Below are 22,965 nucleotides of genomic sequence, written 5' to 3' on the forward strand. Positions count from 1 at the left end.
TAGCAATTGCGCCACCTGGTGGCCGGTCTTCTGCAACCTGTCTGTGCCCAGGACTCTGGGTGGGAAGGCAAGGATTAGGAGAGGCTCTGGGTTGACCATTCCCTGCCATAGCCACTGGGGACCAAGCCTGGTATGAAAGAAAAGAAAAAATAAATAAATAAAGGAAAAAAACTGAAGGGCTCTCTGAGTTGAATTGCCTGGCTTCAAAGAGCTCCTCTCCCTCCTGTCTCTCCGAGTTGTTTTATGCATCTTTAAAATGGGAACCCCCCCCCCACAGTTATGGTTGTTTTGAGGCTTATGGGAAATGCCTGGCTTTGTCCTAGGTAAATGATCCTTTAATTGATCAATAATTGATTCTTCTTTCATGCTACAGTTTTCTGTCCCCTCTCTCTACCCTCTAACGGGGGGCGGGGGGAGACAGATAAGATATGGCTGTAATGACTTTCAATAGTGACTAAGGACCCTGAAGGCCCCCCATGGCTCCTAAAAACTCCCCAGTGATTCTCCCTTTCTTTCAACAGCCCCTTACAACTCCTGTCCCTCGGCCCTCATAACTTCCAAACACTTCCACCACTCACTCATGGCTCCGTGACTCCACTGGCTTCCCAGGACCCCGTAACATCTTTCAGGTCTCCAGGGGCTCTGGTGGTACCTTCTGTCCTCAGTGCCTCTCGCTGGTCTCATATATCCCCTTGTCCCTCTCAGCAAGTTCCAGTGGACTTCTATCATTTCTGAGAAATTATGGAGGCTTCAAGAGGTACCCTGTGGGACCAAAGGATTTTGAAGCTGCTAAAGACCCTCAGGGCTTCTTGCAAGGTCTTCACCACCATCTGTAGCTTTTCCATGGCCTTGATGATCCATTCCTAGTGATAGTTGGGGTGGCACTCGGAGGCTCCCAAAAGTGGTGTGTGACGGTCGGTCCACGCCAACTGGACTGGGCTAAGGGATGCCCAGATAGCTAGTAAAACATTGCCTCTGGGTGTGTCTGCAAGGGTGATTCTTGAAGGGATGCTCATTTGCATCTTTGAACCATGTAAAAAAAGACGGCTCTTCATCTGGTCTGTGAAAGGCCCAGGTAGAAGAGAAAGGTGGAGAAAGGGTGAACTTGTTCTCCCAGCTTGAGCTGAAACATCCATCTCCTGCCCTCAGTCAGCAGAACTTGTTATGGTTTAGATATGAGGTGTAAATTAATTTCTCATGTTACCAATTCTGTAGACTCAAGGTCTACCAATCAGGTTTCCTGGAAAGGAGACAGACCCACATTTCTGTGATTCAACCTCTTCTTGTCTTGCTGCCCATACATGTGTGTTTCAGACACAGAGAGGGAAGGTGGCAGAGAGCGGATGATTGTACCAATCCCTGTAGCTCTAAGAAATTACAAGGTCCTCAGGGACCCTCTGTGTATGACATCAGTGGGATGCTTTCTCTGTGAGCGGATATCACCACCTCAGAGACAGCGAGAGACCATGACAGGATCAAGTAAACACTGAGATCAGGACTGGGACAAAAAAAAAATTGTGGGATAGCAATGAGCAGACACTGTGAGATGAGTTGATTGTACTGTGGACTGGCAGGACAAGATGTGCTCTGTGGTCTTGAGTGGACGTTTGGAAATGTCAGATAGAAATTTAGAGATTTTCGCCTAAGTTCTAAGCAATATTGCAAACACTGTTGGAGCTTGGGAACTGTTCCTTCAGGATATAGCCAGTGTGGATACAGAGCTTTACCAGCCACCTGCAAGCCCGTGTGGGCAAATGGAGGAAAACCTGTGGCTACCAAGTGACCAGGCTGTGCCATATCAACAGTGAACGGAAAGAAACGGCAGCTCCAGTTGTTTCCAATTGGCATTTCTGACCATAAACTCCAAACATGGAACCAAGATGATTTGGCAGGCATATCATGGGAGTAAAACAACGATTCCCTCAACAACAACAACAACAACAACAACAACAACAAGAAAAACTCAAAGAAAAAATCACCCTGCTGGGAACAAGAATGTGGTAGTTCACTTCTTTAATTTTTAAAAATGAGTAAGCAGTCTTGTGCCCTTTGGATCCCCAGTAAAAACGTTCATTATGCAAAACAGTACAACCTTTTACATTTTTTAATAATACTGTAAATATCTCAGAAAGGATGTATTGTTTCTAATGAATATCAAAAATGTCATCACAATGATGTGTTCCCCCCACCCCCACGCTGCCCGCCCCACCCCCCTAAAGTTACCCAAACACACTAGTAGGAAATTACAAAAAAAAAAAAAAGAAAAAAAAGAAAAAAAAAAAAAGAAATAAAAACTCCCACACCCACGGCCTCCCTCCACCCTGCCCGATGAGTAGTGTTAAGTGTCAAGTGTTAAGTGCCAGATGTACCACGTGTGTGTCCGTAAAGACGAGACCTCAGAGATCTATCGGTCGGTCCGTGAGGGAGTCGGTGGTGGAGGACACAGTAGCAGCATTGGGAAGCCCCCTCCCTGACTGCTGGGAGGATAGCAGCTGGGGACCAACACACGCAGCCCATCTTCCCGGGTCCGTTGGGCCAGACAGCTCAGGGCGACACTGGCCTTCCCATGAGGAGGACACTGGACTTTCCACCAACGAATGGGCAGGCCTGAGCTGTGTGCCCAAGAAGGGGCTCCGGAACAAGGTGCCCTAACCTGCCCAGAGTGGGAGCTGGGGCATCCCTCTGAGCAAATTTCCAGTTTTAGATGGGGGGCTGGTCGGAGCAGAGAACCTGGCAGTTTGGAAGCTTTGGGGGTGAATCCAACACGTGGGTCCCCTGTAGGAAAACGCAGCTTTAGTTGGGAAAGGAAAAAGAATTCACCTTCCCGACCTCCAGTGGCCCGAGGAACAGGGAAGGAGGGTACCAGCCAGGGAGGCCAGGAGCCGGGCAGTACCAGCCTCCCCTGAAGACCCCAGGTTCACACAGAGGAAGAGCCAGCAGGAATGGCCGGTTCTCCTCTTTAGCAGGGGATGAAGACAGAGGGCAGATGGGATGGCCCCCGAATAAAGTGTGGGGGAGAAGCCTCCACACAAGATCCGCCAGCTCAGTCAAGATGGTGAGCATAAGGGGCAGCAAGAGGGAGAAGAAGTGGCCCTGGGCACACAGAGGGGCTCAGGTTGAAACCTGGCTCCGGGGGGCCTCCCTGGGAAGGCTGCAGATCTTGGCTGGGGCAGCTGCCAGGAGGAAAAAACTGCTGCCTCCTGACCCCGGAGACCAGTCCCCATGGCCACTCCAGACAGCCCTGCTTGGGATGGAGGGACAGAACTCAGGGGGAGAGCAGAGAGCCTGGAGATGGGGGGGGGGAGGCCCAGATGGGAGGAAGCCCCGCCCGTCTCTGGGAACAGGGATGAGATCAGACAGAGTTTGGGGGAAAATGCACAGCGCCACCACATTGTCCCATGATCACATCCGATTGTAAAGAAGCAGGTGGGAATGGGGGTCCGGCAGGGAGGGCAGAGGCGGCCCGTGGGTCTTCAGGAGAAGCTGATATCAATGGCAGCTCTGCCAGGCAGTGAGGCAAAGAGGTCACCTGCTCTAGCTCCCTCCCCCCCAGCCCCCCAGCTGGGGAGATGGGGACACTGAAGCCCAGGGGAGGGAAGGTAGTGCCCAAGAGATCAGGGCAGGGGGGGGGGTCCTACAAATCAGGAGTCCTTCTCCGCCACGTGACCTTGAGTCTGCAGACCCCATGTCCACGGCAAAACACTCCCTGGGGGCACGGAGGAGGGGCGGCTGCCGACGGTCAGGGACAAGTGCAGATGTGGACCGGTGGGTTCAAAGGCCGACAGAGGAGGCCAGGCCTCACTCCCCATCCCACCTGCCCACAGGCCCAAGTATAAAAGTTTTACAATATGATACATTAATCCCTAGAAAACACTGATTAAAACCACCCGAGGGCAAGAAGGGTGTGCTAGTCACTGTACAGTATTATCTCGTGGTGGATACTTCCATGGTCACTGGGAGAGGGCGAGGCAGGGGGGCTCTGGCTTGAAACCAGAGGGTACGGTGGCCAGCTGGAAATTAACTTGTTAATACATCCTGTGCAAAACGAGCAAGCCCCTAGCATTAGGAGAAGTAGGTGTTTCAGGTATTCACTTTTTTTTTTTTTTTTTTTTAAACACACGGGAGGGAAGAGAAGAAAGGAGAAGCGTTGAGGTGGCGGGAGGTGGCTCAGAAGTGCGTCTCCTTTTCTGTGATGGCGGCGATGGTGCCGTCGCCCTTGAGCTTGGCGTCACAGTCATTAACCATCACCGTCCGTGGGCCTGCCCCCAGCTTGCCCCGCATTTTCAGATCGGCGCTGGGGACTGTCAACTTCCGGAGTTTCTAGATGATTGGAGAGGAGAACAGTCTGAGAGGGGCTGCGGGGGGTCTGGGCTTCAGCCTCTGCCATACTGATCTGATCTGAAGGGGGTGTTGGCTCCCGTGGGTCTTCCCTACCCCTGGCCTTAGGTAAGGAGCAACGACGGCACGTGCAGAAGACCGTGGCCTGCGAGAGGTGATCAGGACTTGAGAGCTACGACCAGGACCCACGGGAGGGGACCTAGGAGCTGCGGTTTGAATCGCCGCTCAGCCACTGCACTTAACCTCTGTGAGGTACCTTTTCCTCATCTATGAAATGGGTTAACAGTTCCTTCCTGGAAGGGCTGTTGAGACAAGGACTCCCAGACGGATGGGCATCTGTCCCACAAGAGGGATGTCCTCACCCTGCCAGCACACAGGGCAGTGCACGGGTGTGTAATGTGCTCCTGGGGCCGTGCTCAAATGCAGATCACTAATGCCCATGCTCACGGCCCTGCCGGCTGAACACAGTGGGATGGCTGTCATCCCCCACCTCTTGCCTCTCAGAATGGGACCCCACATCAACTTCATCAGGACTTCCCAGGTTCCCCGAGGAAAACACACGAGGCCAGGATTTGGGAGGCCCTTTCCAATCAGAAACGCTTTCCTGAGTGTGGGGGGCGGGGGGGGGGCTGCAAAGAATTGAGGAGGTAACTCCTTCAAGGTCTTCTCTTTCAGACCCTGCCAGGCCTGAGAAACTAAACCTACAGTGTCCGCATAGGAGCGTCAGGCTGATGCACGGGAGCTGATTAATAGGTGCCTCCTGTGTGTCAGGCACCATGTCAGGCTCTTGACCTAGATTAGGGTTTAGAGCCCAGGCTCTGACCCAGGAGCCTGGGTCTGGGTCCCAGTTCCACCACGGCACGAGGGCAAGAAACTGAAGCTGTCTGTGCCTCAGTTTCCTCATCTGTAAAATAAGGGCACCGGCTGTCTAGCACTGTCATGAGGCTGAGATGAGGTGACCAGCCACAACACTGACACATTACATCTATTTAGTATGATTTTCCCTCAGGGCAGTTCTCCAAGGCAGGTCCTGCTGTCCCCACTTTCCCTCCAGATTCTTTCTGTCTGTGGGCAGAAGTTTGTGAGGCCTGGAAGCTGGGTTTGACCGCCTTCAGAGACTTGGCTGTTTCATAAGTCACGTTGTCCAGGTTGGGTCAGAAGGGGTGTAAGTTTAGGGAGATGGAGGAAGCTCAGGAAAGCAGCCTGTACTCTCCCTCCCTCTTTTCTAACACACAGGGGCTGAGAAAAAAAAATCATCTCTGGGGATCTAGCAGAAAGCACTGAACACTTCTGAACATCAAGAGGTCATGCGCGGGCGTCCAGTGGGTGAACTTTTAAAGCCACGAGGGCAGCTCCCTTCTGGAAGTGTTAGGTCTCAGATCAGAATTAACCAATTGCCTTCGACCCACATTCCTTACAAGCAATGAGGAGCCTGACTTGCTCTGGGCATGAGCAGGCTTCGTAGGGACCTTCCTTCCTGGCTTGCTCTTTTTGGCTGCGTGCCCAGGGCCCTCTGTGAGCAGGTGAATTGGGTGACATTGGCTTTGAGCTGGAACTTGCTTCTGCACACCCACTTCCTACTGCTGTCTCCCTCTCTCCTTGAGCTAGGAGACAAGAGTCAACTTCTGCCATCCCTGTGTGATGTGGCCATCGGGCAGAAACGGAGCCCTGAAATGGAGCACAGTCAGTTCAGTCAAAGAGGCTGAGGCAGCAAAGCTCAGGAACACAGACTTTAGTTCCGGCTCCATTTTTCAGAGGCTGTGTCTCTTTGGAAAGTTGCTTTCTTTTCTTTCTTTCTTTTTTTTTTTTTTTATGAGAGATTGAACCTAGGGACACTAAACCACTGAGCCACATCCCCAACCCTTTTTTGTATTTTACTTAGAGACAGGGTCTCACTGAGTTGCTTAGGACCTTGCTAAGTTTCTGAGGCTGGCTTTGAACTTGTGATCCTCCTGCCTCAGCCTCCCAAGCTGCTGGGATGACAGGTGTGCACCCACTGGAAAAACTTGCTTTACTTCTTTATGTGCTAGTTTTCTCCTCTGTACAGGTGATAAGTCTCCATCTCACGGGATTAAATGGCTTAGTATTTGTAAACTACATAGGACAGTGTGTAGCATGAAGCAAAACACTGTGGTTTGCTAAATAAGCAGAAAGTGACTTCAACCCTCTGACTGGCGGGTGGGGAAGGAGAGTAAAGGGAGAGCAAGTACCCAAGGATAAGACGGGCTTGTTTAAAATAAAGTCTGCTAATAGAAGACCACATGCTGTATGGTTCCTTTTTAAGAAGTGTCCAGAATAGACAAATCCACAGATAGAGAAAGTGGATTAGTGGCTGTCTGAGGTGGGAACAGGAGTGAACTGTGAATGATTCACAGTTTTTGATTCTTGGTGATGATTGCACTATATGGAAAGCCATTAAAATAATATTGATCTGTGTATCTGAAACGAATGAATTCTGTGATACGCACTTTAAGCTATTTTTCAAAACTGCTCAGCTAACTTTGGGCTGTGGGATCTTAGGAAGTGACTCCACTTCTCCGGGCCTCCATCTCCTTTACCTGTTAACTGCAGGGCCTTGGTTTGCTCTGAGGAGTGCAAAAGATGCAGCGGGTAGAGAGCCCAGTAAGGGGGTGACACAGAATAGGTGTCCCCAAATGTCAGGATGAATAGAGTGAACAGAAGACTGAGGACTAACCCTTGGCTACTCCCGATCTGGGTCCTGGTCCTGTGCTTTCCCTGTGTGGACTTCCAGCATCCTCATCGGCCCTCTATGTTAGGAGCTGCTGTTATTCCACTTGACAGATGGGGAAACTGAGGCTGAGCTCACAACTGGCTCACCCCCGGGGGGGGGGAGCCTCACAGAGACATGTTCAACACAACTGGAATGATGAACGTCTGCCATGGCTTCCCTGTGTGACGGGTAGGGACAGGTTCCGTCATGCCTGTGATCCAGATGAGGAAGCTAAGGCCTGAAGACTAAGGCTGGGCTCTGCTCCTGCTCACCAGCCCTCCCTGTGTCCCTCTCTGCCCCCGTGGGCGCCCTCCTGACCCTGCTCCGGAGCCGTCTCACCTCGGGCAGCGTGCCCTCTGTCTTCCACAGCTTGATGAAGATCCAGAGCGGGATGCAGAGCATGGAGGACAAGGCCATGAGCCAGCCGATGCCGTAGCCCCAGGCAGGGTAGGTGTAGACGTTGTTGTACTTCAGGGGCTTGTACTTGACCAGGAAGAAGATGAAGATGCCCTGCAGAGAGACAGAGAGGTCCCCGGGGAGGGTCTTCAGCCCCGCTTACCCAAAATAGGTCTAAGTCCCCCTGCCGATGTCCACAGTGACTGTGGGGCAGAAGGACCTGGAGACCCTCCCCACAGTCATCTTTCATACAGGGAATGGGACCCTGGGTTCCAGACTCCCAGGGATCCTGAGGTGTCACCAGGGCTGAGGCGCTCCCTCCCCATTCCCAGGAGTCTCTTCCCTAGCCTCTGTCCAGTTAGGAATTTTATTTTTTTCCTAACTACTTCTTCAAGTTTCAAAGATGTTCTTCAGACTTTCAGTGATGAGTCTGGTTTTTTTTTTGTTTTTTTGGTACCAGGGACGGAACCCAGGGGTCCTTAACCACTGAGCCACATCCCCAGCCCCTTTTTAAAATATTTTATTTAGAGATAGGTCTTGCTGAGTTGCTCAGGGTCTTGCTAAGTGGCTGAGGCAAGTTGGCTTGAAACTTGCGATCCTCCTGCCTCAGCCTCCAGAGCTGCTGAGATTATAGGCGTGAGCCATTGTGTCTGGCTGATTTTTTTGTTTGTTTGTTTTTGCTTTTTAAAAATTAAATAAAAATGCTCTCGTTGAAGCCCTTCTGTGGTCTGGTCTTAGGGAAGAGCACAAGTCCCAGTTCTCCTCACCTCTGTCACCCTCTTTGTTAGTGACAAGGCAACACCTTCTCACTCACATAATCCTCCACCCCCCCAGGAGCAGATGCCAGCACCTAGGTGAACCTGGAGCACTGAGAAGGAGGAGACTTGCTCCTGGACATCTACCCAATTTCGTGGCAGAGCTGGGTCCTGCCTTGCCATGCCCAGAGCCTGGCCCTGTGACCCCAGCTCTCCAGGGTGTACGGTGGCTTGGACGCAGGGGGTCAGGAGCTGTCTCAGTACCAGCCTCTGCTCGGCTGAAGGGCCACAACGTGGAAAAGTGGGAGACCCAGTAGGCGGGGAACTGGAGGGGCTGCAGGTGGGGCTCTTACCGCGCAGATCCCAGGGGTCACGACCTTCCAGCACCATTTGATGAGCGACAGTGGCCGGTAGCCAATCATGTCTTCAATGTTATCATAGAACCGGTTGCTTCCTGTCCAGAATAAAGCAGATGGGCAGCCAAAGTACAAAAGTCAGGAGAGGTTAGGTGTCTATTTGCTTGCTTGGGAGAAGGGCTTGTCCCAAAGGCAATACTCTGTCTGACCCTGAGACAGAGAAACTGCAGCAGGGACCTTATTGAATACTTAACAAGTGCTAGGATTTGGATGTCCTATGTCCCCCAAAGTTACCTACCTAAAGGCTGGGTCCCTAGGGTGGTGCTACTGGGAGCGGACTTGCAGGAGGTGGGGCCTATGGAAGGCCCATAGGTCACTGGGGGGTTCCCAAAGGAACCGTGGGACCCTGCCTGATCTCTCTTTCTCTGTTTCCTGGGTTGAGAGGCCCTGACACATATTCCCAACACTGTGTGGCCCTCACCCATGGGGCCATCTGATATTGAACCTGAATCTCCTGAACCCCGGAGCCAACATGAACTTAGCTCCCACTTCACAAGGAGCCTGTCTCAGGGGCTGCGTTACAGTGGTGCCAAGGTGACTGACAAAGTGGGCGCGGTCTGGAATAAGCTGTGGGCAGGAGGGATTCTGGATGGCTGATGGAGGGGGGCTCTCCTGACTTAGGCAGCCAGGTCCAGAGAACAGCAAGAAGATTCTGGAGAAAGGTTAGGAAGGTGAGCCCTCTGGAGAGGCCAGGTATGGCTAGGGGGGGTTGACCTGCGTGGGGGAAAGCTGACGGACCCTGAGAAGAGGTGGCTGTTCCCAGCCACACTCCACCTGACCCTGAGCCTGGCAGCCTGCACTTGGGTTTGGTTTGGGGAACGGAAGGACCAGAGGCAGGTGTCACTGAGGGCCATGGCTGCTCCATTTCACAGAGGGGGAAACTGAGGCTCAGGGAAGGACTGGCCCGAGGTCACAGTGCCTAGGCCCTGAGCCCCTCCCTCTATGCTGCAGGTATGTACAAGCAGGAAGGTCTCCCCCACAGTGGGAAGGGGCCAAGGGGCCCCAGAAGAGAAAACACGAAGAGGCCCACACAGACAAGGACCACCATGGAGACCAGAGCCCGGCCAGGACCGGGGCCGAGACAGGCAGCCCGAGTGTGTGCAGGTGCCCGTCGACTCACCATACACCCAGCCGATGCAGACGCACTCGAAGATGGCCACGAAGAGAAGGCACATCCCGCTGGCCGCATAGGAGTCAAACAGCTGGAAGATGTACATGCCTCCCTGCAGGTGTGGGGACAGACGCCAGACAAACACGCGAGAGAGCAGGGTCAGCCAGCAGGCCTCTGGGCGGGCCCCTCTGCTCTGCAGCTCTACCGGTTGGGAGTCTGCTTGTCCCTGAACATTGCACCTTGGTGTCCTCAAAGCCCAGTACTCTGGGGTTTGCTGGGACTATATGGGGGAGTTATCTTGCCTCAGCCCCTCCTTTGCCATCTGCCCGAGGGCCAAAAAAATGGAACGGAATATCAGAGTCAAGGTTGGACAACCTTAGCATATCTCCCTGGATGGTGCTAACAGCCTCTGGAGGAGCCTCCCTGACTCCAGCCTCACCCTCTGCAATGCTTTTGTGTACCAGCTTTCTGAGGGACCTTTCCACCGGTGTCACTCTATAGTTTAAAATCACCCTGGGGCTCCCTAAGTCAGGGCTGGGACTTGTCCTCCTCCCTTCTTCAACATACTCCTCTTGGACAGAGCAAGGGATGGCTTAGTCTTTCACCTGTCAAGTTCCTTTGAAGCTCAGGTCAAATCTAATCTCCTCTAAAAAAAAAACCCTCTCAATCTCATTCTTTCTTTGGGCCTCCAAAGCATGTGTTAGGGATTCACGGTTATAAAACAAAAAGTATTTCCCCACTAGCTGCTCTGTGAGCTCTCACCCCTGCTGGCCTGGCCCCACACACTGGTCCTCCTCTTGCCTCCAGCCCTTGGACGGGGCGTGGCGCACAGTAGGTCCCTGATAAATGCATGCGGAATCATACAGAGTGTGGGTCTGTGGGACAAAGGCTCTGGCTTGTCCTAAACAATGCCCCAGTTTCTGGCCCAGAGGATGGCACCCAGTAGGTGCACAGTCAATCTTTGTGGGATGAAGGGGATGAATGCGCTGCCTCTGTAATATATAGCTGGCCCTCTGCATCCACAGATTCAACAAACCTCAGAGCGAAAATAATTGGAAAAAAAAAAAAAATCCCTACATCTGTACTGAACATGGACAGACATTATTCCCTAAATTACAATGACTTTCCCAGTACTGACCTTGTAGTAGGTGTGATACATCATCTAGAGATGATTGAAAGTCTATGGGAGGATGGGCATAGGGGAGTGGTGGCGAGATGGCTAACCGGACAGACATAGCCCCTTTGGCCACACAGCTCTGGGTGATGACTGTTGGGGAGGGGGTGTGTAGCTGCAACGCCAGATCTATGGATTTTTTAGGAGACGCCAGAAAGCCAGATATTCAAGGAAATTTTTTGACTTGTTGATGACTTCTTCATGTTTTTTAAAAATATTTTTTAGTTGTCGATAGACTTTATTTTATTTATTATATGTGGTGCTGAGACTTGAACCCAGTGCCTCACACATGCTAGGCAGGTGCTCTTCCGCTGAGCTATAACCCCAGCCTGACTTCTTCATGTTTGAAAGATATGTGTTAGGGGCGACACAAAACCACCCTTTGGGACATATCTGATTTGCGGTTTCCTGTCTGTGACCGCTACAGTGCAGATGAGGTAGGTCTGAGGCTTGCAGTGGGTTTGGCTTCCCAGTGGCTCAGGAGGCTGAGGAAGGAGGACGGTGAGTTCAGAGCCAGCCTCGGCAACTTAGCGAGGCCCTCAGCAACTTAGGGAGATCCTGTCTCAAAATAAAACATGAAGAGGGCTGGGGATATGGCTCAGTGGGGAAGCACTCCTGGCTTCCATTCCTAGTACCAAAACAAAACCACCAAAGAGATCAAGGAAACCTTTGACGAAGCATTTGTCAAATACAGCCATGCCTCAACTGATGATTTTTTTTTTTTTATAGTTGTGGATGGACAGATGGCCTTTATTTTTTTCACTGATTTTTAGGTGGTGCTGAGGATCGAACCCAGTGCCTCACACATGCTAGGCAAGTGCTCTGCCACTGAGCCCCAGCCCCAGCCCCTGTGATGTTTCTTAATGAACTGCAGAAATGACAGTCTCCTAAGACTGTACTGCCTGGTGACATTGTAGTCATGCTCCATACAACAAAGTAGTTGTCTGAGGACAGGCTTCTCAGAACACATTCCTGTCATGCACAGCAGTACCCGGCTGTTCCCTTTCTTTCCTTCCTTCTTTCCTTTCTCTCTCTCTCTCTTTTTTTAATTTATCTTTTGGTACTATGGATTGAACCCTGGGGTATGTAACACTGAGTCACATTCCCAGCCCTTTTCATTTTTCTATTTAGAGACAGGGTCTTGCTAAGTTGCTTAGGACCCTGCTAAGTTGCCGAGGCTGGCCTCGAACTTGCAATCCTCTTGCCTCAGCCTCCTGAGTTGCTGGGATGACAGGTGTGTGCCACTGTAGGCCCGGTTGCGTCCTGTGTCTTAATCCACTTGTCTGACTGTCCCCATGTGCTTACAAGATAGGGACTATGATTATCCCCAGTGATTACTGGGGGAAACTCAAGCACAGAGAGGTGAGAATCCCTCCTGCAGGTCATCAGCAGCTGGCTCTCAGAGGGACGGTCTGGCTGCGGGGCTCAGAGCCTTACCCACTCACCACACTGCCCGAGAGGATGATAGCTGGCTGGCCTGGAGCTGAGCTTTTAATGTATATAAATGAGGGAGAAGATCCGGCCGGCAATTACCATGAAGGCGGAGGCGGACACGGTCCATTTGGCAATTTAAAGAAATTCCCTGGTGCAATGGCCCACAGATACGTCCCTGCAGAGGCCGAAGGTTGACGTGTGAAGCCAGGGCGTCTGCACTGCAGCTGGCTACAGCGCTGGTTTCCTGATGGTCCCTGGAGGTCCTGAGGCACCCCGTGGGCAGACCCAAGGCAGGGGAGAGGCTCTGCGAACTGGGGGCAGCTGGGGGTGGGCAGCGCTCCAAGACAGGGACACCCGTGCCAGCGCTCGCTCTTCTGGTAACCCTGTCCCTTTTGGCCTCTTCAAGGCATCGGGTTAACCCCTGCATTTGCATGCGACAAAAGACTCTGCTCTGCATAATTCATCGGTGCTTAATGAGGCTCTGCTCACTGCAGCGCCCGGGTGCCCTGTGTGGGGAGAGGTGAGAGGGACCAGGAAATGCTGCGCCCTCCTGTCCCCTCACTTGCTTAGGTGCTGACTGTCAGGCTGACGAAGCTGACGATGGCGAGAAGCAGCAATGATAGAGCCTGGAATAATGCCACTGAGCACCCTCGGCTTGGGGCCAGGCCTGAGCCGACTCTGGGGCCACAAAGCTGGACAAGGGTCACCTCCGGTTCTCACGGGATCCCTGGGTCTGGTCGGGGAGGTGGGTGAAGGGCGGATTAGGATGACGGGAGGGACCTAAGGACCTAGGGTGGGAGGGAGGCTGGTCTGAGCAGGAGCGACCTGCTGCAGGGTGGGGGCTGTGTCAGACAAGAAGGGCAGAGGCCGTGTCCCCAGGAGGAGGTGGCCTGTGAGCTGGAGGTGGAAGACGCGGGGGTTCACCAAGGAGGAGTCAACCCGCTCACGGGCTTGGCTTTCTAGGCTGACCCCAGCGTCACATCAGCTGCTTTGACTGATGCCGAGTTCCCTTCTTTCTTTCTTACAAAGCCTTTTTCTCTCAGTGATGTTCTTCTATTTTTTTTTTTAATTACCTTTGTGCACGTGGGGAGAGAGACACCTAATCTCCCCCTCCCGAGGCACTTGAGAAAGTATCTGCCAGGATGGCTGCAGGAGCAGGGAGAAGCGTGGTTTCTCAAGACAGTCTCTGTTTGGGGGCCGTGGGGGGCCCTCCTTAACCACCTGTCGGCCTGGCCAGAGCAACACTAGGGACTCTGCTGGTTTGGACGTGACGTGTCCCCCAAAGCTCCTCTGAACGCAGGACTTTTCAGGGGTCAAATGCTTGGATCATGAGAGCCGTCGCCTCAGCAGTCCACCCCAGTCTGAATGGACTAGGTAACTGTAGGAGGTGGGTGTAACTGGAGGAGTTGGGGTCACTGGGGACGTGCCCTGGAAGGGTGCATCTGCCCTGAAGCCCCCTTCCCCCCCCCTCTCTGCTTCCTGACCCGGCCACAAGCTGAGCTGCTGTCCTCTACCACACCTTTCCTCCATGACCATCTGCCTCACCCAGGCCCACGGCAAAGGAGCCGGCCATCTATGGACGGAGGCCTCCTCAGAGTTGGACTTGTGGGGTACTCTGGTCACGGCAATGAAAAAAGCTGGCTAGGACGGGGCCACGGACAAAACCGAGGCTGGAACACAGTGCCCGGAGGTCCCAAATATCACTGATGCCTATTCTCAGATGTCCCCCTAGAAAAGCCTGCTTTGAACGGGAGATCAAAGGCAACCAGTTTACTCACAGCCACGACCCAGGCATCCCCACGCTCTTAAGTACTGGCGAAGCCCAAGGGTCCCCTTGGGGGCTCTACCCCTCTCTGTTGGCAACAGCAGCTACCGTCAGCCAAGCGCGGCTTATGCCAGACCCTGTGGCAACGACCCGACAGGAACCTGCCTTCCGTTCTCACCTCGATCCGTTGGGAAGAGGAGAAACTGAGGGACAGAGAAGGTACTAGACCTGCCCAGACTCCTGCAGCCAGACAGGGCCAGAGGAGGGACGTGACGTCAGACCTGCCTGCCCCAGGGCCCAGGCACTTGGCGTTTGAACCCGGCCACGCCTGCCACTCACCTCTGTTAGCATCACGAGGCCCAGAAAATAAGAGATGACCGACAGGGCCAGGATGAGCAGCTCCCGACGATAGCCCCTCCGGAAGACCTTGGGGTACATGTCCACCACGGCGGTCACCAGGCTTTCCACGCACACAAACTGGATGGGGTGCGGGGTGGGGGAGAGATGTGATGGTGTGAGACCCAAGAAAAAGGCTGTTCCTGGGGGTGCTGGCTCTGGGCGAGCGCTGCGGAGGGTTAAACCCCGGCCTCCTTTCTACCCGGCTCAGGCTTCGTTCCCACACTCACTCCTGTGATGGGGGGCCCCGGGAATCATGACGGCTACCCCAGCACTACTAGGGACCTGGCGTGTCCACTTAACACACAAGGGCAAAGTTGCTCAGAGACGGGAGGGAACCTGCCCAGGGTCACTCAGCATGCAGAGTCTTGTCTATGTGCTGGCCCCTTTCCTGGAGTTAAATGAGACCCAGTCCTGGCCCTTGGGGCAAGGTAGGGGTCTCCCCCTCTGTCATTGTCCTGGAGGCAGGCTCTGTGATCTCCAGGGCTGTGCGAGTTCCCCGGCCTCTGGCTCTGGTGGGCGAGCGCCCCTCTGCTGGTTGGAGGACAACACCCAGCTCCTGTGTTTCTGCCACCTCTGGGCCAAACTGTCCAGGCACTGACGGCTGAATTGAAGCATCTGAATCCCAAGTGTTGGACACAATCAGGCAGGCCAACTCCTTGGCCTGGTCAATACCTAGACTCAATATCCCAACACCAAACCCACCCCTGCTCCCAGGTTCTCAGAGAACTGGGGGCAGATCTCCTGCATGACCCCTTTTCTGGAGAAGATCTTAAAAAAATTTTTTTTTCTGATGGGCACCATGTTGGCAGACCCCTTCCTTGGAGCGACTTCTTGGTCTTAAATCCTTTACGATTCATTTCTACCTTCTTAGGAAAGATATTTCCATCCTTACACTGTGCAGACCAAGGGAAGGAAGCACAGAGAGGTAAAGTGATTATCCAAAAGCCACACAGCTGGTTGAGAGTCCTGGCACTGGGACTCCAATCCAGCCCTGCCCGATCCCAAAGCCCAGGCTCCACCTCCACAGCAAGGGCTGGCATTGCTCACCCTTTCTCCAGGGTCCCGGGAGGGAGGGGATTCAAGGAAGATGGTTTAAGCGAAGAAGGAGAGGGAGAGACATTGGAGTGTGCAGCGAAGGCGCAGACCTGGGTGTATGTTCCAGGCAGTGACCTGGCATCTCTGAGCCTTGGTTTCTTTGTATAGTGGGGGCAACAAAAGGGGTCCCTGGCCCACAAGGTGGTTGTGACCATGAGAACACACAGCCCTGGCACACGGCAAGCGCAGCCGCGGCTGGTGGCTCCAACCCCGCCTCCTCTGCCACGCAGCCTGTCCTGTCATGTGCCAGTGCTGATCCCTGATCCCTTAGAGGCTTCTGCCCGCAACAATGAAAAGATTATCAGCTGAAGCACCCGGGCTCCAGCAGGCCGGCTTAGCAGTTCCCAAGGAGGAACGGCTCAGGGGGAGAACTGAGCTTGGCTGGGTTGACAGACGCCTAACTGACCGTGCTAAGTGACTTGTACAGAGGCACGGTGGGGGCAGTATCTCCTGGGCCATCCTGGGCACTGTCCTGCACAGGCTTGGCTGGGCAGGAGGCTGGGGGGTGTGTGTGTGGGGGGCTGCACCATCTTGTTAAAATTGGGCATCTTGCCTGTATAGCCTCCCACCCAGAACAGCTCCCACATGCCAAGGGAACCAAGTGGCCACCCAGGCTGTGTCATGGCGACCCCAACACCGAGGGAGGAAGGAGGAGGTGCCTTCCTGTGCTCTGGGGTCCTTGGATATTTGGTTGGGACACGTGGGAGTCTGTGTTACCAGGAGGGGTGGTGGCTGGGACCAAAGGTCGCTCCTAGGAAGAGTGCCTGGCCACAGGGCGCAGCGGTGCACACCTGTAACCCCAGTGGCTTGGGAGGCTGAGGCAGGAGGATCACAAGTTCAAAGCCAGCCTCAGCAAAAAGCAAGGTGCTAAATAACTCGGCGAGACACCCTGTCTCTAAATAAAATACAAAATAGGGCTGGGGATGTGGCTCAGGGGTCGAGTACCTGAGTTCAATTCCTGGTCCCAATAGATAAAAATAAATAAAAAAAAGAGCACCCGGCCTCCCCGGCCCCTCTCCCTCTGGGCTGCTTACCTGGCTGTCCAGGCCCAGAAAGATGAGCATCATGAAGAACAGGGTGGCCCACAGCGGGGAGAGAGGCATCATGGTGACAGCCTTTGGATAGGCGATGAAGGCCAGGCCGGGACCTGGGAAGAAAGAGAGAGAGAGAGAGCTGCTGGTGGAGTCAGTCCTGTGTGGTTGGTACTAGGCTGGTGCCCAATTTTTTTTTTTTTTTGTATCAGGGTTTGAATTCTGGGACACTCGACCACTGCGCCACATCCCCAGCCCTTTTTTAATGTTTTATTTAGAGACAGCGTCTTGCTGAGTTGCTTAGGGCTTTGCTAAGTTGCCGAGGCTGGCCTCGAACCTGTGATCCTCCAGCTTCAGCCTCCCAAGCTGCTAGAATTATAGGTGTGGGCCACCATGCCTGCCCCTCTTTTTTTCTTGATTCAATGATGACTTCTCTATTTAAAAAAAAAAAAAACCAGGATTGTAATTCTATTCCTATTTCACTAATTTCTGCTTTTCTTTTGACTATTTTCTTCCTTGTGCATTTTTTTTCTTGTGTTTTTTAAGGAGAGAGTGAGAGAGAGGGAGAGAGAGAATTTTTAATATTTATTTTTTAGTTTTCAGCGGACACAACATCTTTGTTTGTATGTGGTGCTGAGGATCGAACCCGGGCCGCACGCATGCCAGGCAAGCACGCTACCGCTTGAGCCACATCCCCAGCCCTCTTCCTTGTGCATTTTTGTGGTTACACTTTGTTTTTGTGTTGTTTTGAGCCGGGAAGTAGGTTTATTTTCATTCTTTCATCTCTAATGATAAATGTGCTTAGTATGGTGAGCTTTCTCTGTTTCTATGAAGTCTCCTTGCACCTCCTGCAGTTTCTGCCTTGTGCTACGCTGTGTTATTTGGCGCATATATTACATTGTGTGTTGTAAACTGGAACATAAAGTGTTCTTCTTGGTAGTGCTTAACACCCTTGGGCGTGGATCCTATTGTGACCTGAGCTTTGCTCCAGCTGTCCAGCCCTTTACGTTCAGCCTTTGTGAACCAACTTTGCTTGAGGCGTGTGACTCTCCTGTGCAGGACAGACTTGGATCTAGGTTTGTGAGTCAAGTCAAAGATCTTTTCCTTTTAATAGGTAAGTCAAGCCTACTCACGTTTATTGATATGATTGATATGTTTGACTTTAACTGCCCATTTTGAGTCATTTTTCTTTTTTTTTTTGAGAATTTTAATATTTTTTTTTTTTTTTAGTTATTGGCGGACACAACATCTTTGTTTGTATGTGGTGCTGAGGATCGAACCCGGGCCGCACGCAAGCCAGGCAAGCACGCTACCGCTTGAGCCACATCCCCAGCCCCAGAGTCATTTTTCTTATTACCTTTATTTAGTATTTGTTACATTTTTCAATGAATTAAGTGTTATTTCCATCTAAATTTTTTTTTTTTTTTTTGCATTCAGGAAGGTTGTGTTCCAGTGGTTGTTTTTATACTTATACCTTCTAAAAATGCCGTTAAACCCTTGTTTTCTTATGTAAACCTTTATTACTCAACTTTACCAGGTTTCTCCCTTCCATATTCTATACAACAGAGGTTTTTTTTTTTTTAATTTCTTTTTTTCCTCTCTTTTCTTTCTGTGTGTTATTTGTATAATTTCTACTTTATGACAGATAATATTCAGCATTTCTACATTAGTCTCCTCTCTCTTCTCTACTTTGCTTTTTGTGTTAGACACACACACACACACACACACACACACCACACATGTGTGTGTGAGTGTTATTTAATTTATTATTATTATTTATTGGTGCTGGGGATGGAAGCCTGGGCCTTGCGCACACGAAGCACACACTGTATCACCATGCTACATCCCCAGCAACAATTAAGCACCATTTAAAAAAATATTTATTATGTATCTTTAGTTTTAGGTGGATACATTAGTTTGTTTTTATGTGGTGCCGAGGATCGAACCCAGTGCCTCATGCATGCTAGTCGAGCACTCTACCACTGAGTCGCCACCCCAGCCCCAATTATGCACCATTAAGCCCTCGCTGTGCATCTTTTTGTTGGACATTTTCCTGGTCACTATGAGGTTGGCTCGAAGTCACCCTTACTCAAGTTCCTTCAAGGACTGATGGGCGCAGAGCTCCTACATTCCTCAACATTGAGAATGGATTTCTGTGGCTTTGATAGTGGAAAAATAAAATTGTGGCTAGGTGTTAAAGCTTTGATCCATGTTTCCTTTTGGGGATCTGAGATGAAAGGGCTGCTCCAGCGTTGCCTTGAATGCACTCTGTAAGTCGGTTTTGGGGTGCCGGGCTCCTGCTTTTGCAGGTTTATTTGATCTCTTCTGCCTGCAGACTTTGAGGATTTTATCTTTCAAGGCTAACAGCTTTAGCAGAATGCCTCAGAGTTCATTATTCTGGGTTAATTTTTCCTGGCGTCTGAGGGAGTTTCTTTCAATGTGTGGACTCAGCTCCTTCATGTCTGAAAATTTTCCTTGGAATATAGTTTTAAACACGACCTCCGTGCCACTTGTTTTTATCTTTTTTCCCCTTTGGGAACTCTGATAATATAAATATTATTTCTTTGCCTGCATTCCACGGTGTTTTTCTGTCTTTCTTCAACGCTCCTTATCAAGACTATTTCCTATGGGATACCTTGTCATTTTTTCCCTTCATGTTCAAGATAATTTTGACTTTTCTTTTCTTCATTCCCCCGCGCCGGAGTTCAATTAACTCTCTTCATTTCTTCCTGTCCATCTCCCATTCCGCCCCCAGCATCACTTTGTTAGTTTGGAATTTCTGGGTTTCAGTTGCTTTCCGCATCCTCAGATTCCCAGTTGACTATGTCTAGTTCTGTTGGTGCTAGGGTTTGGATAAGGTTTGACCTCGACAAAACTCACGTTGAAATCTGGTTAGTGGTTTTGCGGGTGTGGGGCCCTTCAAGAGGTGACAAAGTCTTTAAGAGGTGATCAAGTCAGGAAGAGGGATTAGTGTCTTTCTCTGGAAGACGGGATTAGTTCTTTTGAGAGTGGAGTGGTTTTTTGAGAGCAGGGTGTGGTAAAGTGAATGGGCTCCTTTGTCCACTCCCTCTCTCCTGCCCTCCTGGCTCCCTACTCTTGCACAGGCACCAAATCTGCCATGATATATGTGACACAGCACAATGCTCTCGCCAACGCAGCTACCATTCTTGAATTTCCCTGTCCCCAGGTCATGAGCTAAACAAACCTTTTCTTTATAAATTACCCAATCTCAGGTGTTCTGTGATGGCCACGGAAAATGGACAGAGACATGTGAGGGCTGACTTACAATCTCTTTCTACTTCATATTGGTCTTCAGAGGAAGGGTATGGTTGTTTGTTGATGTGTGGGAAACTTTTATTCCTTTCTTTTTTAATGTTTTTTTAAATTTGTTCTAATTAGTTATACATGACAGTAGAATGCCTTTTGACACATCATAAATAAATGGAGTATAACTACTCATTCTTCTGGTTGTACATGACGTAGAGTTACACCAGTCATGTAATCATAAATGCAAATAGGGTAATGATGTCTGATTCAATTATCTTTCCTACCTCCATATCCCCTCCTCTCTCTTCATTTCCCTCTGTATAATCCAAAGTAACTCAATTCTTCCCTAGCCCCACCCCCTTATTATGAATCAACATTAGAGAAAATATTCAGCTTTTTTGTTCTTTGGGACTGGCTTATTTCACTTAGCATGGTATTCTCCAATTCCATCCATTTACTGGCAAACACCATGGTTTCATTCTTCTTAAAGGCTGAGTAATATTCCAGTGTGAATATATACCACAACTTCTTTATCCATTCATCTATTGAAGGGTACCTAGGTTGGTTCCATAGTTTAGCTATTGTGAATTTAACTGCTATAAACATTGCTGTGGCTGTGTAACCATAGTATGTTGATTTTAAGACCTTTGGTTATAAACCAGGGAGTGGGATAACTGGGTCAAATGGTTCCATTCCAGGTTTTCTGAGAAATCTCCATACTCCATATTTCCAGAGTGGTTGCACCGATCTGCTGTCCCACCAGCAGCAATGTATGAGTGTGCCTTTCCCCCCACAACCTTGCCAACACTTATTGTTGCTTGTATTCTTGGTGACTGCCATTCTGACTGGCTACTCCTGACTTTATATGGTAGCTGTGTATGCATGAAGTCGAGTCTGTTTGGGGGTTGCTGGGTATTTGGTAATCGTCCTAGTTTAACAGTCTCCTCTTTCATCCGTAAAGTTCGAGGACTCAGCAGGGTTCTGTCTTGCTGGTGGGGGAAGGGTGAGCTCTCCTCTTTATTTCTGGATTTTAGGGTTCTCTGTTGTTGTCATCGCTGTTTTGCGGGGCTCTACCTCTTTCTCGCTTTTTCCTTCACCACCCACTTGTTGGAGGGTGCTTTTTTTTTCATTCCCTTTTGCCTTCTTTTCTCACCTGGAGGCTATGATCATTTTCCTATAAATCATGTCTGTCCCTTTAATGAGGCTCTGCCTCACTTTGGACCCAGAGCAAAGGAGACCCTGACCGTGGGCTAAATCTCTGAAACCAAGAGCCAACATGAGCTTTCCCTCCTCTCGGCTGCTCTGGCTGGGAATTCTGACCCCTGCAGCAGCACAAAGCTAACTCAATCATCTTTATTCTTTATTTGTTCTATTTACCTTTGGCTTAATTTGTATTTCCTTTCCTGCTTAAGGTTCAAACTTAAGTTTTTTTTCTAAAAAAAAGGAAGCATTTTTTTTTTCATTCTGAGATAGATATTTAAAGCTATCAATTTCACTATATTTTAACTGCATCCCACAAATTTTGATACGTTAAGTTTTCGTTACTGTGAAGCTGGAAATATTTTGTTCTTTGAACCATGGAATATTTAGAAACGTGTTGCTTACTCTGCACGTATTTGGGAACTTTCTAGATATTATTTTGTTAAGGATTTCTGATTTACCCCGGTGGTTGCCAGAGAATATATTCTACATAATTTCATTCTTTTGAAATATTTTGAGACTTATTTCATGGTCCAGGACAGGGTCTATCTTGGTGGATATTTCATGTTCATTTGAAAAAGAATTATACTCTGCAGTTGTTGGGTTCAGATTTTTGTAAATGTCAATTAAGCCAATGTGATTAACAGTGTTCATATTTTATGTCTTTATTGATAATTTGTCTTGTTCTATCATTAGTGAGACAAGGATGTTAAAAATCTCTAAGTATGGTTGTGGATTTGTCTATTTCCCACTTTGGTTCTCTATGTTTTAGCTTTATTTATTTTAGTTTTTTTTCCATCCATCCATTCATCCATCCATCCATCCAGGTTTTGGTACTGAGGAATGAACCCATGGGCACTTTAACACTGGGCTACATTCCCAACCATTTTTACTTTATTTTTTTATTTTGAGAAAGGGTCTTTCTAAGTTGCTAGGGTCTTGCTAAGTTGCTGAGGCTAGCCTCAAACTTGTGATCCTCCTGCCTTAGCCCCCTGAGCAGTCACAGGAGTTACAGGTGTGTGCCACCATGCCTGGCAGCTTTATGTATTAATCTTTGTTATCTGGCATAAACACATTTACTATCATTAGATCTTCCCAATGAATTGTTCCCTTTATTATTATGAAAAATCTCTCTTTTTCTCTAATAGTACCCTTTGACTTTGACTTGATGTCTACTTTCTCTAATATAAACACAGCAAAGCCAGTTTTCTATGCTTATTGTTTGGATGGTATATCTTTTCCTTTTTTTTGGTAAATTTATCTGTGTCTTTAAATTTAATATGTGCCTCTTTTAGATATTTTACAATCAGATCTCACTTTTTAAAAATCCAGTCTGACAATCTCTCCTTTTTAGTTGACATATTTGATCCATTCATACTTAGTGTAATCAATAATGCAGTTAAGTTCCCACCTAGCCATTTGTGTTTGTTTTCCTTCTGGTCTTCTTTTGTTTGTTTATTTTGCTTTCTTCTACTCTGTTGTGTATTTCCAGCTTTCTGTTCAACTACTCAGTATTTTGTGATACTCGGTTTTATTTCATTTGTTGGCTTTTTAAGCTCTGTTTTATTATTTTCTAAGCAGCTCGGCTAACAATTCACATCTATAACTCAGCTGAGTCGACTTAAAGTTAACAACGCATCCCTTTGTACCTCCTCTACACATCTGTCCCTTCCCATTTCTGATTATTATTCTGACATTCTCTTCTTTGAAGCAGACTTCAGGACCAAATCATATCACTAATTGAAAAATGGACCAAATACTCTAGTTAGAAGGCAGAATATGATCAGTCTGGATTTCAAAGTAAGTCTCAACTATAAGCAGTGTAAAATCTCTATATCAGGAAAGAGCACCTG

General features: G+C 49.7%; 1 protein-coding gene across 1 annotated transcript in view; it reads right to left on the reverse strand.

The window, feature by feature from the left end:
• Nucleotides 1-4,167: 4,167 nt before the first annotated feature.
• Slc6a11 (solute carrier family 6 member 11) overlaps nt 4,168-22,965 on the reverse strand; it is a 128,263-nt gene continuing 109,465 nt past the window's right edge. The window contains exons 9-14 of the mRNA XM_076841076.1: nt 16,649-16,761; nt 14,460-14,597; nt 9,757-9,859; nt 8,574-8,674; nt 7,409-7,579; nt 4,168-4,320 (exon numbers count right to left, since the gene is read on the reverse strand). Of these exons, the coding sequence (XP_076697191.1) occupies nt 4,168-4,320; nt 7,409-7,579; nt 8,574-8,674; nt 9,757-9,859; nt 14,460-14,597; nt 16,649-16,761 (779 nt within the window). The remainder of the gene's footprint in view (nt 4,321-7,408; nt 7,580-8,573; nt 8,675-9,756; nt 9,860-14,459; nt 14,598-16,648; nt 16,762-22,965) is intronic.

Source organism: Callospermophilus lateralis, chromosome 20, assembly GCF_048772815.1.
Source record: "Callospermophilus lateralis isolate mCalLat2 chromosome 20, mCalLat2.hap1, whole genome shotgun sequence".
In the NCBI taxonomy this organism is placed as follows: Eukaryota; Metazoa; Chordata; class Mammalia; order Rodentia; family Sciuridae; genus Callospermophilus; species Callospermophilus lateralis.